The 15,650-nt window shown below is 57.1% G+C and overlaps 1 protein-coding gene across 1 annotated transcript; it reads right to left on the reverse strand.

The window, feature by feature from the left end:
• Nucleotides 1–5,410: 5,410 nt before the first annotated feature.
• Nucleotides 5,411–13,297, reverse strand: ADAMTS4 (ADAM metallopeptidase with thrombospondin type 1 motif 4). The gene is made up of 9 exons (XM_075563906.1): nucleotides 12,230–13,297; nucleotides 10,794–11,117; nucleotides 10,509–10,641; nucleotides 9,986–10,156; nucleotides 8,988–9,274; nucleotides 8,696–8,882; nucleotides 8,280–8,455; nucleotides 7,174–7,349; nucleotides 5,411–6,648 (listed from the first exon to the last, which is right to left on the reverse strand). The coding sequence occupies exons 1-9, from the start codon at nucleotides 12,869–12,871 to the stop codon at nucleotides 6,219–6,221; spliced, it is 2,526 nt and encodes an 841-aa protein (XP_075420021.1). The 5' UTR covers nucleotides 12,872–13,297; the 3' UTR covers nucleotides 5,411–6,218.
• Between the last annotated feature and the right edge of the window lie 2,353 nt (nucleotides 13,298–15,650).

The following is a 15,650-nucleotide window of genomic DNA, read 5'->3' on the forward strand; positions in this document are numbered from 1 at the left end:
AAAATTCGCCTTCCACTTGGGTTCCTGGAATCAGCTCTTCATTTCCCTTTCCCCCCTCTCCCTTCCTTCATGAACCCTTAATAAATTATAAATTAATATTTTATCTTATCTTATACTGCCCAGCGTCTCCCTTCACCCACTTTTCTGTTGCCCATCCCCCAGAGAGGAGGTTTTATGTAGATCCCTGAGATTGGTTCCCCCTTTCTACACCCCTTCCCTCCCAGTATTGCCACTCTCACCCTTGGTCCTGAGGGGTTCATCTCTCCTAGATTCCCTGTGTTTCCAGATCCCATCTGTACCTCTGTGCATCCTCTGGTCTAACCAGGTTTGTAAGGTAGAATTGGGATCATGATAGTTGGGGGGATTAATATTATTATTATTTTTTTTAACATCCAACTTTCATAGGCCTGAAGTCAACACAGTTTCCCATGATGACACATGTTAGTTTCTGAAGCCACACTCAGGACACTTTGCTTCCTGGCATGGAGCATCTGGTAAAGACTGTAACTCTTTATAGGAGTAGAAAGCCCCATCTTACTCCCAAGGAGGAGCTGGTGGTTTCAAACTGCTTACCTTGGTGTCAGAAGAAACCAGCCTCCAACAACCGAAGGTGCAATTGTACAACGATAATCTATAAAGATTATAGTACAGTCATAGAGGATAGGAAAGATAGGAGAGAGAATAAAATCAAGGAGTCAGACACATTTTATGATAGCGTGCTCACCTCAGCCATTCTTGATGGTCCATGTGGAACTAGGAGATGAGAGAGTGAGCCTTTACTTACTGGGAGATTTATAGGTAGCCTAAGACATGCATATTCAGTAGTTACATGCATCACAAGGTCGGTGATATCTACATTTGGTCCCAGAGCTCACAGGTGGGGAAACCTAATACCTGCATTGGGGGAAGGCATGAGGGGGGCTGGGTGACTCAGAGGGGGGAGAGAACAAAAGGATGTCTGCCTCTGTAGGGAGATAAAATCAACACGTGCTCACTTTAAGGCAGCACAGCTGTTAGGGGAGAATCTGTGGGAATGATATTTAAAGCAGGATAATGTACTTGGACTTTAACTTACCAAAGTGGTGGCTTTCCTGCCCTGGAATACTAGCTCTCCAGATTCCTTCTGTTATAAGTCAGGGAATAGAGTCCCAGGCCTATCTCCCTCCGTGTTGGTTTCCCACGCTTGGGTGTAGCAGCCCAATGCATAACCAATACACTATGGTATTGAGAGAAGGCGCTAATAGGTCTCTGAATTGGGATGTGTGTATGTTACTATTAGCGTTCTTGTATCTTATTGGGCTGATGCCCGGTTATCCCAGACCTGTAAAGCTTGCTTTAAATCTGCTTCTTCCCATCCCTTTTCTTTCTGAGATGACTTAAGTACTCTGGGCTTGTCCCCATATAAGGGCCTGTCTGGGGAAGTTGTTCAGTATTGTGACTCCCCCACCTTCTCTCCCCCTCCCTCTGTCAGAGCATTTTTAGAAATAGTGGTTTCCCCCAGCTGTCAGCTGGCTGGTCTTGCTGCCAATGATTTTGGCTTTCTCCCCAGCAGCAAGTCAATGGGGAATACATTCAATTCCTTCAGAAGTGTCCTGTTAGTCAATAAAATGCTAATATATTGAATTCCACTATCGGTCCTCCTCTCCCCTACCCCAACCCTGCCCCAGAAGTTCAGACCAATGAGATACAGATTTTTTCCCTCACTGTCAATCTGATATTTGGGGTGGGGTGGGGAGACACTACTGTAATACTGTGTGCACATTCAAGAAGTGGGCTAGAGAAAGAGCAGAGGTGTCCACGAGTAGCCCTCCTTTCTCAAGCTCTCCCTAGACACTGTGGCTCTTTCCCCACAACCACAGAAACAGTGGTTGGACGAGAGCCCAGTTTCCTTGGCCCCAACCACAGAAGCAGAGACGCTCAGGGATAGAAGCTTAGGGGATTGGCCCAACTCAGTTGTTGCTTCACCCTCCTCTCTCACTGCAAGCACACCCACTCACAGCACTTGCCCTCCCCATAGATTCTGCTGGAGCCTCTCCTTCAGCCGTCACTGGCCCTTCTCTTTGAGACCCTCATGGTCTCCTCCTTCCTCCTCCCAGACCAGACTCTGGACCTGTCTCCTTCAGGGCCTCCTCCTTCCTTCCTGCTATTCCTATTCCTGCTTCCAGCTCGGGACTTCAGGGCAGTACGGGGGCACCCTGGGAGAACAGAATCCATCAGGACACCTGCATCCCTCCACCTGGTTGGACTCCTGGCTTCCAGATGTTAGGTAGAGCCTATAGCTAGTCTGAGAAGGCTAGTCTGGGGGAGACCACTCCAGAAAGAGGGTGAGTCTTGCCTGGGGTTGAGATATCTGTTACATCTCCTTGAAGAGCTAGCTGCTCTCTCGACTTCCTCTCCCGATGCGCACTCCCACTCGTCAGGGTAAAGCAGCCCCTGGCAATATCATGGGTCCACAGGCGCAACTGTAAGGCAGTAATACATAAAGATTACAGTACACTCATAGAGAATAGAAAAGATAGGAGACAAAGTAAAATAAAGGAGTCAGACACATTTCATGGTAACATGCTCACCTCAGCACCTCTTGGTCCACATGGGATGGGAGAAGAGAGGAGATGGGTGAGGAGAGAGAGCTTTATTTCTAACCAAGGCTCATATATACTTGGGGCGTGCAAACCCCTTGATTACAGGTAACCACATACATCACAAGAAGGGCTAGTACCATAGACAATACATCAATGGGAGGAGGACGGTGTAGGGGTGTACACACTATAGGAAGAGGAGGGATTAGGGGTACACATGTACAAAATGGGTGGATCCTAGATTCAGGATGGCAGCTTAACCTTGGATGTCACTGAGCTGGTGTGACCTGTTCTGAGTTCTCCAGGGAAACAATCACTATCCTTATCAGTAGGGTGTGAGCCCCACCTACGGTGGACCAGACAGTGGTCTGACTGCTCCGGATGGCTGATACCTTGAAGGAGAATATCTCCAAACATCTGACCTCCCACTATGTGCTGGCAAGCAGCCTCTTCGGTTTGACATATATTTTGGAGAGAAAAACTGGGGAAAAGCCTTTCTGTATCCCACACACCCTTCCATCAACGAGCACCCAACTTCCTACAAGAGAGATGAACACCGTGGCTGCAGCAATGGGTGCAAACATCCTGACTGTGGGGATGACCCAGGGCCAGGCAGAGTTTTGTTCTGTGGCACACGGGTGAGCCTGAGTCAGAGCTGACGCCACAGCGGCCAACAGCAGGAACGCTGGAAGGGTGTCCTCTTCAAGGAGGACGGGACACGAGAGTGGCTCTCAAATACTAAAGAAGGGCTCTTGTGATCGCCTGTGCCTTATGCCCCAGCCTAAGTCTCACTCTTCTTAACCCACACAGCCCATTCAGTGGGGGACCCACAGTTCTTGATGGCCATCGCTCTCTTTGTGGCAGTGTAGTACACAGCCCTCCCCCTGGAATGCGGTGTGAGCTCCAGATTGTTTGCGCTACTAGCTCACTTCTGTTTAGCATAGGCGCTTCTCTTTGTACCATTAGCCCGCAGAGTTATGGTCCATGAACATGGCATTGGTGGTCCAATTTTGCTAATGAGGTGGACACCCGCTCTTGTTCCACTCTCCTGCTTCTACCTCCTCCAGCCTGGCTGAGGGGGGAGCCAGAGTCCTCTTTGCTGCAGAGACGGGAGGACCGGCGACCCTTGCCCCAGTGATGCAGAAGGCGGTGTGATGTTGGCTGGCGTCAAGTACAGGATGTTGTGTAGGGTGCTGCCCGGCACAGAACTTGGGCAGCACAGCCCGGCCCTAGTGTGTATAGATTGTGCCCACAGTTCCAACAACCTTGACCCTACAGCCTGAACTCCAAACCCCAATGTGTGGCAGCGCGCCGCTGGAGATCAGAGGGAAGGACCTTTCGTTCCTCAGTCTCGCCTCTCCCAGGCCCGGCCCAGGGACTTCTTTACCTAGAGCTCCTCCCTCAGCCTCATAACCAGCTTCTTCCTCAGTCCCTCGAGGCCCCACTACTGTTACTTGAAACTCCAGAAGAATCCTCCCCTTTCCATCCCTGCTCCCTCTGTGACCACAGAGGATGCCTGAGTCTGAGCTCTTCCTCCTGCGGCCACCTGTTCTGAACGAAAAGCAGAGCGTTTGTGACCCTTGCCTCGGCTCTCGTGTGCTGAGCCCCATGGAATATCTGGTTCCTTCATGCCCTTCTTTCCTGCCCCCTATTAGAAACCCTGGTGGCATAACCTCAAGGTCAGCAGTTCAAAACCACCAGCCACTCCAAGTGACAAAGGCGGGACTTTGCAGTCTCAGAGACTCCCAGGAGCCGTTCTACCCTGTCCTATCGGGTTGCAATGTGTGGGCACAGCCTCGACGGGTTGCAATGTGTGGGCACAGCCTCGACGGGTTGCAATGTGTGGGCACAGCCTCGGGTTGCAATGTGTGGGCACAGCCTCGATGGCAGCGAGTTTGATTTTTGGTTTCCTGCCCCCTACCAAGCTGGGTTCTGTTCCTCTCATTAGATTCAAGTTCATTTCATGTCTCTAAGCAGTCCACAGGGGCCCTGTGAGCGCGGTGAATGGAGCATAGGGCTGCCAACCCCACGGTCAGCAGTCTGCCGCTGTCCGGATGGAGGGTCTCAGGAAGCCAGCGCGGCAGCTCTCCTCTCTCCTGGCAGGTCACTGTGCACCCAACAGCAATGGGGTCCGCTGGGTTGGCACCGGTTGATTCTGGGGACCTTGTTCCAGTGATTCAGAAGTCGTGAGGGCACCCAGGGACTCAAACCTAAGAACAATTGTGAGCATGGCACAGGACCAGGCACTTTTCGACTGTTGTTCATATGGTTGCTATGGGTCAGCACCAGCTCAAGGACCCCTAGCAACAAGGGTACTCATTGAAGTCTTCTGACATTTGTCCTCTGAGCAACCTGTGGGCACAGGTATCCTCAGCCCCATTCCACGTATGAGCAAACTCAGCTTCAGCATCGGTAACTTACCCACCTGCACCTGGCTAATAAGATGCCGATCGTCAACTCAGATTCAGACCCGCCCGCTCACGTGCTCCCGCAGCCCCAGCCCCCACTGTCATCATGCAGCACGTGTGCATGTTAGCGCAGCTGTTCTGTTTAGTTTTGCACCTCCGTGTTCTTGTCAGCTGTGCTGGCGGGCTAGTGTTGACGAAGTCTCCTCTGTGGGACTGGGAGCTTCCAGAGGGGAGGAGTGGGACTATTCTGTCTTGGGTAACCTCTAGGAAGCCAGGAGAGGGTCCGGCCAACGCTGCAATATGGCCGGCGGGGGGGTGGGGGGGAGGCGGCGGGAGTTGGCAAAACAGACATGGCTCTCTGTCAGCCTCAGGCGCATTGCAGGCCCATGGATGGAAGGTGGGAGTGACAGAAGGGCCACGACATTAACCAGCAGCAGCTGCCATTTATTAGGCACTTAGTGAGTGCTAGGCATCATGCTCGTCCGTATGTACACTGCTCAGTCCCCCTCCTGCCTTTCCAAGGCAGGCTTCTCATTGGAAAAGGAGGGAAGGAACGCTCAGCGATTGGAGCCAGGGTGCAACCCACGTCCGTCTGGCTCCAAAGGAGCACATAAATAATTGAATTCCATTTATACTTTAAAAATATACATTCATATTCCTTATTCCCTGAAGGCCCAGCCTGCCCTTGACACTTCCTTTCCCAGAAGAAAAAAAAAGAAATTCAGGGAGGAGAATGCAGAGCCGGATGTGCCTCACATATAAACACACACACACACATGCACGCACGCACGCACTCACACACGCATCACCCTGGCTTCCCAAGCCAGGATAAGGGCCACGAAGGGTGGAGTCAGTTCCCCCAGGACCCTAATGCTTAACCCCTTCCCTGCTACTAAATAAAATGAATAAATACTAAATAAATACAACCGGGGCCCACCCTGCCTGCTCCCTCCCTCCTGTGACCAGCAGGGCAGAGGGGCAGTTGAGATAGGGGACTGACTCCCAGACCCCTTGGATCCACCAAGCTACCACTGCCTCCCAGGGCAGGACTCAGGGCAGGGCCAGCCTGCATATTGGGGCAGAAAGGAGGGGTGGGTCTCACTCCACAGACACCCCCCTGTCGCCACTACCACCACACTGTGTCTGAGCACGAGGCAGCTGCAGGAGCCCCTCTTTCATCCAGCCAAGTCTGAGGCCCCGGTGCCCGGAAAGAGCAACCGGGCCTGTGAGGTTATTTCCTGCCTGCCCAAGAACGCCTCCGTAGGATTTCCAGGATCTGGGCCTTGCGGTGCAACCAGTCCTGGGGTGTAGAGCGGGCCGTGGGAGGGACAGGCCGGGGCACGAAGAAGCTGTACCGGAGGCGCACGTTTTGGGGGTTGCCAGCCACCAGGGCCTGCAGTGTCACGGGCTGGGCCAGGGGCCCATGGCCTGCAAGGGTCTCGGTGGCGGCTGCAGTGGCCCCGCTGTAGCGCAAGCTGACGCCCCCGGGCAGCATCACATCCGTGGGGGAGGGCATCAGTGTGTATTCGCCATTGAGGGCGTAGGAGCCATCGGGAAGCTTCAGGGCCAGATAGATGCTCCGGAGGCCAGGGGGCCCCTGCTGCCGGATGAGGATGTGGGTGGCCCCCGCAGGGATAGTGATCACACTGTTGTAGCCGTACCTGTGTGGACAGAGGGACACGGGGCGGGGTGGGGTAGCCCCTCAGCACCTTCTGGAAACCCCTCAGACTTTAGGAGCTGTGGCTTCAACAAGTCTGTGGGGAAATTCCATTATCTTTCTACCTCATTTTCCATGAACTTTCTGGAGGCTCCTCATGTATGTATGTCTAGAGGACTCTCTCCCCAAACCTGTCTGAGAATACCGGCCAGAACTGAGCTGCACGCAAATGTGTCCCCTCCCTCTTATCTCTGGACTGTTACACCCGCTGTCCACTTGTCCCCTTCCCCACTCCACCCCACTGCTTGGTGCCAGCCCACGTTCTCCTCTCCTTTCAAGACTCAGCTCAGCTCTCCTCCTGGGGACCTGGAAGTCCCCTGAGCTGATGCCCTTGAACGCATGGGGCACTGAGCTGTCACCGCTAACTAGAAGCTCTTGGAGCGTCAAAACAGCGTGGAGTTCCTCTCCGTCTTGCTGGGCCCAGAGCAGTGTCTGGGGAAGTGAGGGCAGGGAGAAACGGCCAACGCACCGGAATTTTTTGAAGGAGCCTGATTGCTTGCTGCAGCCTGAGCCGTCCCCGCCGCACACCATGCACTTGTCGAACTTCTTTTTGGATCCGATGACACGGTCACAGCCGGCATGGATGCAGTGGCCCTGGACGCAGACCGAGGAGCTGTCTGGGGAACAGGGCGTCCCATCCACCACCTGAGGAGACAAGGGGAGGTGCAAAGGTGAGCCAAACAAGACCCACCCTCATCAGGGGAGGGGTGCCAGAGAAGGGGGGTGCTGGGAGATGGGGCTGGTTTCCGGGGGCAGGGCAGAGGAGCGAGAAGAGTCCTAACCACCAGATGGGATGGCCCTTGTAATAAGGATATGAATGAATGGTAAAAGCCAACCCTTTAATTCAGAGGGCTCACTGTGAATAGGGCACTGTGCTAACAAGTGCTTTGTCAACGTGACTATAAACCTCACACCCACCACAGGAGGTTTCTAATGATGGGACTGGTTTCTTTCTGGAAAGCTGAGGAACTTGTCCAAGATTGCATAGCGGGTAAGTCAAGGTGGGTGGGTACTGCAGGTCTGAGGCCAACACCACACCCTAAATCTTGATGGTTCTCAGACGGACACTAGAGGGCAGCCAACCAGTAGGAATGGTCCCCAGAGCAGGGATGATAGGGGGAAGGGGGGCAGTAGAGGGGATGGGGTCACGAAGGGACAGCCTCTGTTAGAACTTGTTCCTTCTTCAGGCCTTAACCTGCTACAGTGACATCACCTGCCTTTCCAGTGCAGCCCTGACTGAGGCCACCATTGTAGCCTGACAGAGGGTGTCCACAGGGAGAGGCAAAGACCTGCTCCAAAGGCCACACACCCCAGTTCTCATGGAGAGAGTGTTGGAAGACAGGGAGAGAGACATGGCACCGGCTGCCGAAGCCGGCTGGACTCTAGGTCAGAGTCTGGGATTGGCTTCCCCAATACCCAGGGACAGGCAAGTCTGTGTGGCCCCCTTGGCAGGCCTGGCACGGCGGTGGGAGTTGCCAGTACTGTGTTGTTTGGGAAGACCTTTGCCATCAAACAGTAGAGGGACTGTTGGCGGTGTGTGGGCACAGACAGGGCCTGGGGCATCCTGGTCCTCACCCGGGGCTCCAGCACGTAGTAGTAGCCCAACGCCCGGGCCTGGCAGGTGAGCTTGCACTGGTCCCGGGGAGCCACCCCTGTGTAGCGAGGCACCCAGTCCATGGGCCCCGGAAAGTTCTTGAAGAGGTCGGTGCGGTGGTTGTAGGCAGCACACTGCTCCTCTCGGAAGGTCAGGGCTTTGGAGGTAAAATGCACAGTCAGGGCCCTCCCCTCTCCTCACAGGCTCCAGGAGCCCTCCACCCACCGGGCCTGCTGTGCCTCCCACCACACTGCACTTCGCCCTCCAGGGCAGACAGAGCAGGTGCTGATGGTCAAGTCACTGCCTACCAACAGCAAGCTCAGCGAACACACCCTCAGCCCCAGCACCCTGAGGCAGTCCTTCCTGCCCTGCTGGCCACTCTCGCTCCGCTCCTCACCTGACCCAGCTGGGCAGGCCTGGCTGCTGCAGGAGCGGAATCTGGTGCGGCGACCCTCACAGTACTTGCCGCCGTTGCGGGGGATGGGTCGCGTGCAGTCCCGGGAGGAGAACTGGACGCCACCTCCACAGCTCCGAGAGCAGTCGCCCCACGGTCCCCAGGGGCCCCAGCCACCAGCCTGTGGGATCTGCAGTGGCAAGGAGTAGGAGGTAGGGTAAGCACAGCTGTCCCAGGCTTAAGGGACAGTCCCACCCAAGGCCACATCCCGCCCCTCCCTGCCTCCGGATCTCACATTAAAGTCCTGGAGCTGGTCCACGTGGAGGCAGCGGCCACCCATGCAGGCCTGAGCTGGCCCGCAGGGGGTGCCATCGGCCCAGGGTGAGTGCTTCGTCTGACACATGGCGTGGCCGTTGAGGTGACCGGAGCACCAGAGGGCGGCACAGGGTGGCGGCAACTGCGGGCAGTGGCGTGAGTTGGGCCCGAAGGTCAGCTGGCACTGGCGGTCAGCATCATAGTCCTTTCCAGGGAAAGTCGCGGGCAGATGCAGGGGAGCTTCTGGCTTGTCTAAGAGACAGTGCCCTGGGAAAGGGGATGGGGGCACACGGTCAGCAGGGGCTGGGGCCGGGAAGGGGGCATCCTAGATGGCTAACAAACAAACAACTGGAATTTCCTGGGGCCGAATGAACCCTAGAATACAAATCCTTGGGCTGGAAGGGGCTTTCAATTAACAGTAGCAAATTATGGGGTGCTCATTATGTGATAAGGCTCGACTGTGTGTCTACAGTGCTCCCTTTAATCATGGCAGACATCTGTGGGGTGGTTGCTACTGCAGGGCCTGCTGCAGAGACCACTATGAGCACAGGGAGGCTGAGTAACTTCCTCAGTCACACAGCTCAAGAGCCCAAGCTTGACAGGAACCTCGGAGCCCTGCGTCTGCTTCTCTGTTCTAATGGGCTGCAGAGCTCTGCCAGACAGTAGCACCACCCCCTCACCCCAGCTCCTTAGCAGCCAGCCCATTCCAGCGTGGGCTCATCCTGGGCCTCACAGTCAGCTCTGATTCTGCTGAGCCACACCTCTGCGTCTCCCCTGGCTTTCTTTATCGAAGGCCTGGTAGTGGGAGAAGGATGAGGCTTTCTAGCCCCTGAGTCCCAGTCCTGGGACCTCACGGGGCAGTTGTACCCTTGGCTGTAGGGGTGCTATGAGTCGACATTCTCTCACTTGATGGCAGTGGGTTTGGTTTGGATGCTGGCGAAGTGAGGGTGTCGTGCAAGGGGAGGGCCATCTGCTTACCGTAACCATTGTCCAGGAAGTCGGTGATGAAGCGGGCACTGCAGGGGGACCAGGGCTCCTCGGGGTCCACGTGAGCCATCACAGGGGCCATCACATGGCGGGAGGTGCTCCCGGGCCCATTCAGACTGACGCACGGCTTCGAGTTGTCATGGAGCATGTTGAAGACGTGGCCTGTGAGGGCAGAAGTCATGCTAGACTCCACGGGTCCCTTCTTGTGCCTTCAGGAGGCTGCGGGCCCATCCTAAACCTGGCTGCAGTGGAATTGCCTGGCCCAGGCTGCAGCCCAAGTCCTGCCCAAAGCCCTTTCTAGTGCTCAGAGCTCCTCACTCCTTGAACGGACAGAACATACCCCTGACTACTACATTCCCCCAAGTATACTCAGACCCCTCCCTACTTTTCCTGCTAGTCGCTCCTTCTAGCTGTGTGCTCTCCTGCTCCTTTGCCGACTTGTGACTAAGAGCACAGACTGCTGATACAAGCTTATCCACCCCAGGTTCCCCAGGGCCCCCCTTGCCCTCTTTACCCAGCTCGTGAGCAGCAGTGAAGGCCGATTGGAGCCCATCATCCTCCACGATGGCACAGCTTCGAGCCGGGTCACACACGGTGCCCACATCCGCCATGCCCAGTGTGTCACAAGTGGAGACCCCACACAGGTCCTGTGAAGAGAGACCACAGGCAATGAGGGAGGGCTGAGGTCGACACTGGTCGGGACTACTGCACCTCAGGCAGGGTGGTTCAGGCCTGGCCTATGCAGCCCAGCTCCCAGGGCCCAGCGCTGGCCTGAGGTGCTGACCTGGGCGGGACTCACCTGGCGGGTAAACAGAATGGCCGTGTCAAAGTGGTCCGAGTCCGAGTCTTCGGGGGTGTTGAGGCCCCGCTGCCAGGCGCAGAAGCTGCGGAGGGTCTGGGCAGCACTGGGGCCCACCTGGGGCCCCTCCTCGCCTGGCCCCAGGATCACTAGCCGGGTCACCACCAAGCTGACAGGGTTTCGGATGCTTGGGTGCTTGAAGGCCTTGGCAGCCGCGGCCATCACCGTCAGCAGGTAGCGTTTTAGCCCTGCACCGTGGAACGCCACCATCTTGTCATCTGCCACCACCAGGGTCTCCACAAATCGACTCAGTGAAGCAAAGCGCTAGGGAGAGAAACGGGACAGGAGGACCCTGAGCTCGCTCGCTCCCACACTTGAGGCTCCTGGCTGCCTTCCCTTGCTCCCTGGGCCGGGACTCTGCAGGCAGCTGGGCCCTGCACACCAGCCCACCAGCCCTGGATTCCTAGCTGTTCTCGATCTGGCCTTTCCTCCAATCCCCAGAGCCCATGGCTTTTGTGGCAATTCTGCGGAGTCAGCTGTGAGGTTCTGAGGAGGGGAGGAGAAGGGGGAGCGGTGTTCCAGGGTTATGTAGAACCCAGAAGTGAAATGCTGACAGCACTGCCTTAGGGGGCGCTGCTTTGGGGCCCCCCAGGCTGGAGTGTGGCATGGGCCTGTGGGTCTGGGATTGCAACGTGTCTGCCCTGTGTGGTCGCAGGAACAATTCAGTCAGCAGCTAGGGCCAGGGCCAGGTCTCAGCGTGGCGGGTGTGGACAGAGCCCAGGGAACAGCGTCTGGTCTGGATTAAAGTGGGAGGAGGGGGGCGGAAGGAAGAGAGGGAAGAAGGGGGAGAGGCAGGCAGAGTGGGAGGAAGGAAAGGATGGAGCCTAAGGCACCCTCCAAGTCAGTCTTCAGTGTGGGCAGGGGATGGACCAGAAGCCACCGGGGGTGGCTTTCCACTCTTGCCCAGTCCTGCCCTAGTTTGTCATTTGCCAGGACAGTTTTGAAGCCAGAATCCACAGCCAGAAGCCAATACCCCAGGGCTTCAAACACCACTGACTTTAACTGGAGGAGTGGGTGCGGGGCATGGAGGGAAGAGGATAAGAGGGAGTGGAAACCAAATTAGGGACAGAAGAAAGAGCCAAGCCTGAGGGGCTAAGTTGAGTCTTACTGCTGGGAACTGTGCCAGTAGGGGATGCCCCAGCAGGGCGGGGCTGGGGAGCGGGCTCTGACCCACTTCTGGGAACCCTGATGGGGAGTCAGTCTAGCCAGGAGAAGGGCTGGGAGGGGAGGGTGGGCAGAGTCTTTGTGTTCTTCAGCAGCCCCTGGCTTCCCTGCAGGAACCAGGAGGATGGAAGTGGGTGGGGAGGGTAAATAAGGGTCAGTAGGACAGACATGGCGGGAGGGCACCACGGGACGCAGACTCCAGGGCTGCCTACCTTGGCTCTTCGAGGGCTGGGGCTGGGGCTCCCCGGGGGAGCCTTGACGTTGCACATGGGACCTTGGCCGCTGGCAGGACGCTTCCGGCGTAGGACGTGAGCCCCAGGCCCCCCAGCAGAGTTCGGGGCGCCCCCGTCCAGGGGCTGGAGGTGGAGTTCTGAGCCCCGATACTGCAGCACGCCTAACAGGGCTCCCCCGTCCCAGTGCAGAGATGCCACCGACTCGGGGTCTCCGTTGATAGTTCCCGTCAGGTAGGTGCCCGGCTCGGCCCCGCCCAGCAGCTCGGGCGCCTGGCCCAAGTACTGCACGGTCAAGCCCTCCACGCGCACGCCGGGATCCTGCTCCAGCTCCAAGAGCAGCACCTCCCCGAAGGCCGGCAATCGGCACAGCAGCCGGGCCGGGGCGCCCGAGCCCGCGGCCGGCCAGAGGCTGCCGTTGAGCTGCTCGGGGAACACGATGATCTCCTCCTCCGCGGGGAGCGGCCCGGCCGGCCTGGCCGAGGGCAGCAGGGCGGGCAGCAGCAGCAGCAGCAGCAGCCTCGGCGGCCCGGACAGGAGCACGGTGGGGTGCAGCAGGCGGGGCGCGACGCCCCCGGGCCAGAGTCCCTCCGCGCCCCTCCGGGCCAGCCCCGTGCAGGACATGGCACTGCTGTTGCGCTGCGGCCGGACTGGGAAGGACGGAGGTCTCTGGGGTCCCCTAACCGCCCACACCGGCTTGAGCGAGCTCCTCTCCACAGCCCGGGGGCCTCGGACTCCTACTCGGGCCCCAGACAAAGTTTCCCGAGGGCCTGGGGACCAGCGGAGGAGGTGGGAAGCTACTTGGCCGTGGGGAGGTCTGCTGGGGGCAGACGCCAACCTCTCCGCCCTGAGTCTCCTGCAGTTTCTGGGGAGGCTCCGTTGGTGGGGGGTGGGGGGACTGCCTGGCTGCCTCTGTGCCTGTCCTTTCTGCCCCTGTCCCTGCCTTCTCCGCAGTGCCTTTGTCTCTGCCTCTCTTGCTCCTCCTCAGTCTCCCCCGTGTCTGAGGGTCTGTGGGCCTCCCTGTGGGTTCTCCCCAGCCTTGCTCCGCGCCAGCTCTTTTAAGCATCCTGAGCCGCTGCTGTTGATTGGCTGACCCGTAAGCCACTCAGTCACCAGCTCTATCCGTGGGACTCAGATGGGTGTCTCATTGCTTCCCCAAATCCTCAGATTTTTTAAAAAAACTTTTTGTCCTTAAAAAAAAAAAGGGACTTGCCCCCTTTTTGGGGGCGGGAATCTAGCAACCGGATGGATCACTGGGCACTAGGCCAGCTGATGACACAGCTTTTCCCAAAACCCACAAAGGGCCCTCAGCTGTCTCCGGGCTTTGGTGGGACAGAGCCCCAGGAGGGTTAGGAAGTTGGGGAGAGGGCCCGGCCTGCCTCTGCGCACAGAAGGGCCCATGGCCCTGGGGGATTCTTCTCCCGGTCTAACCCGAGGTGACTGCCCTTTCTCAGGGTGTCCTCACACCACCCTCTGGCCCTCGCGCTGGTTTCCAGGCCGGAGGGGACTGCTGCGGAGGAAACAGGGTGGGCAATAGGTAAGGCAGTAACCAAGAGCAAACAAAGAAGGGGGGGATGGCTGGCATGGTTCCCCATGGGACTGCGTGGGGAGCATGCGGGAATGAGACAGACAGCCATCAGGAGGGTTATCGCCCTCCCCCCCAGGTGCGACGATGATTCTGGTACCAGGAGGGGGCAGATGACATTTCTTTTTATAGGAGGAGGGTCCAGGGTGATACAGCCTCATCTCTAACGTCCCTTCTCTCCCGTAGCTCCCCACTCCCACCACGGCCTCCTCTGAAGCTTTGAACTGCCATGTTGCCTCAGTTCCTCATGCCCCCACCTACTTCCTGACTCCCCTTTCCCTGGCCCAACTCCCAGTAGCTTCCCCTAGATTCCTGGCCCCCAACTGCCCTAAACCCTCCTCCAGCCAGCCAGTCTGTCTGTAGGTCAGTCAGTCAGGAACCCAGGCACACCCAGTGTCCTCCGGGGCATCCTCACCTGGCCCTCTCTCCTGGCACCACTTTGCCAATAAGGACCCAGCCTTTCTGGAAATCTTGAATAACCTTTGTTTCTCACTTCCCACGGGACAGGGAGAGGGTGGAGGAAGCCTCACGTGGAGGGAAGTTAGGATGCGTGAGGGGAGAAATGGGAACCCCAGTGGGGAAACGGAAGAGGCAGCGTTAGGAAATGGAAGCAAAATCATCCCCTTGGGTCTGGACCAAAGGGTCGCAGAAGAGCACTCGCAGTGGACTTTCAAGGCGAGCCAGCGAAGGGGTCAGCAGTCCAGCAGTCGGTGCATCTCTGCCCAGGGCTACTCCTTTCCCCAGGAAATCCCCAGGAAGGAGAGTGTAGTCAGCAGTCCCTTCCCTTCACAAAGACAGAGTAGGTCCCCTGGCCCCACTCACCTATTCACCATGGCTTGTCTCTCACATCATATCCTACTAATACTTCCTCTCCCTCCCTTCCTGCTCAGGTCACTAACACCTGCCCGATGTCTATCACTTCTTGTACCACCCACTGCCCAGGGCTCTCAGAACCTTTAGACCCACGTCATGCCCTGAACCATGTTCTAAACTGAGGGCACTGGGGCTGGAGGAGGCAGAGCAGGCAGACAATGGGTGGGAGAGGGGCAGGGGCAGTAGGAGCTATCCCCAGAAGGCTCTCACTGCCCGTATCCGCCCTCACCCCCCTAGCAGAGTTGAGGACAAAGGGGGTGAGTAAGCAGTGAGAGACAAAGGGCCTTAGAGTCACATCAGCAGTGTGTGAGGGGGTGTTGGCAGCAAGGAGAAGACACAAAAGATGCAGTGTCTCAGGAAGCCCCCAGGAGCCCTCACCCCAGTCCCAGCTCAAGCTGTCCCCAGGGCTAAGCAGCCCATAATCTATCCTGAGTTCTCCCAGGTTGAACTTGGCTTTAAGCAATCACATACACACACACACACACACACACACACACACACACACACACACACACACACACACACCCCTCCCTCCCTCCATCACATTAACCCAACTACAAAAGGAGAGAAAGCCTTTGGGAAGCTAGGAGATGAGGACGCTAGTGGGGGCTGACGGTGGAGGCTACCCAGTCTACCCCAGGTCCTGGTCCGTTCCCACAGCCAGGGCTCTGGCCCCACCCTTTGGTATGGTTCCCGTTTCCAGGCAAGAAGTCTGGCTTTCCCCTCTTTCTTTGCAGCTAAGAATTCTGTTTCTGCCACTCCCCTGGTCTGTCTGCCCCACCCTTGTGCACTGCTGGTGGGCTATGTCCCAGGAACCCTGTCTGGGGGAGATCTAGGGAAGGCCTCTTTCCAGATTCAGGGTGGGAAGAGATGTGAAAACTCTACGGGTGGCCCAGCTGGAGCTGGGCTTAGAAGGCAGAGGAAAAGACAAAGAAGTGGCCTCCA

This window comes from Tenrec ecaudatus, chromosome 1 (genome assembly GCF_050624435.1).
Source record: "Tenrec ecaudatus isolate mTenEca1 chromosome 1, mTenEca1.hap1, whole genome shotgun sequence".
NCBI lineage: Eukaryota > Metazoa > Chordata > Mammalia > Afrosoricida > Tenrecidae > Tenrec > Tenrec ecaudatus.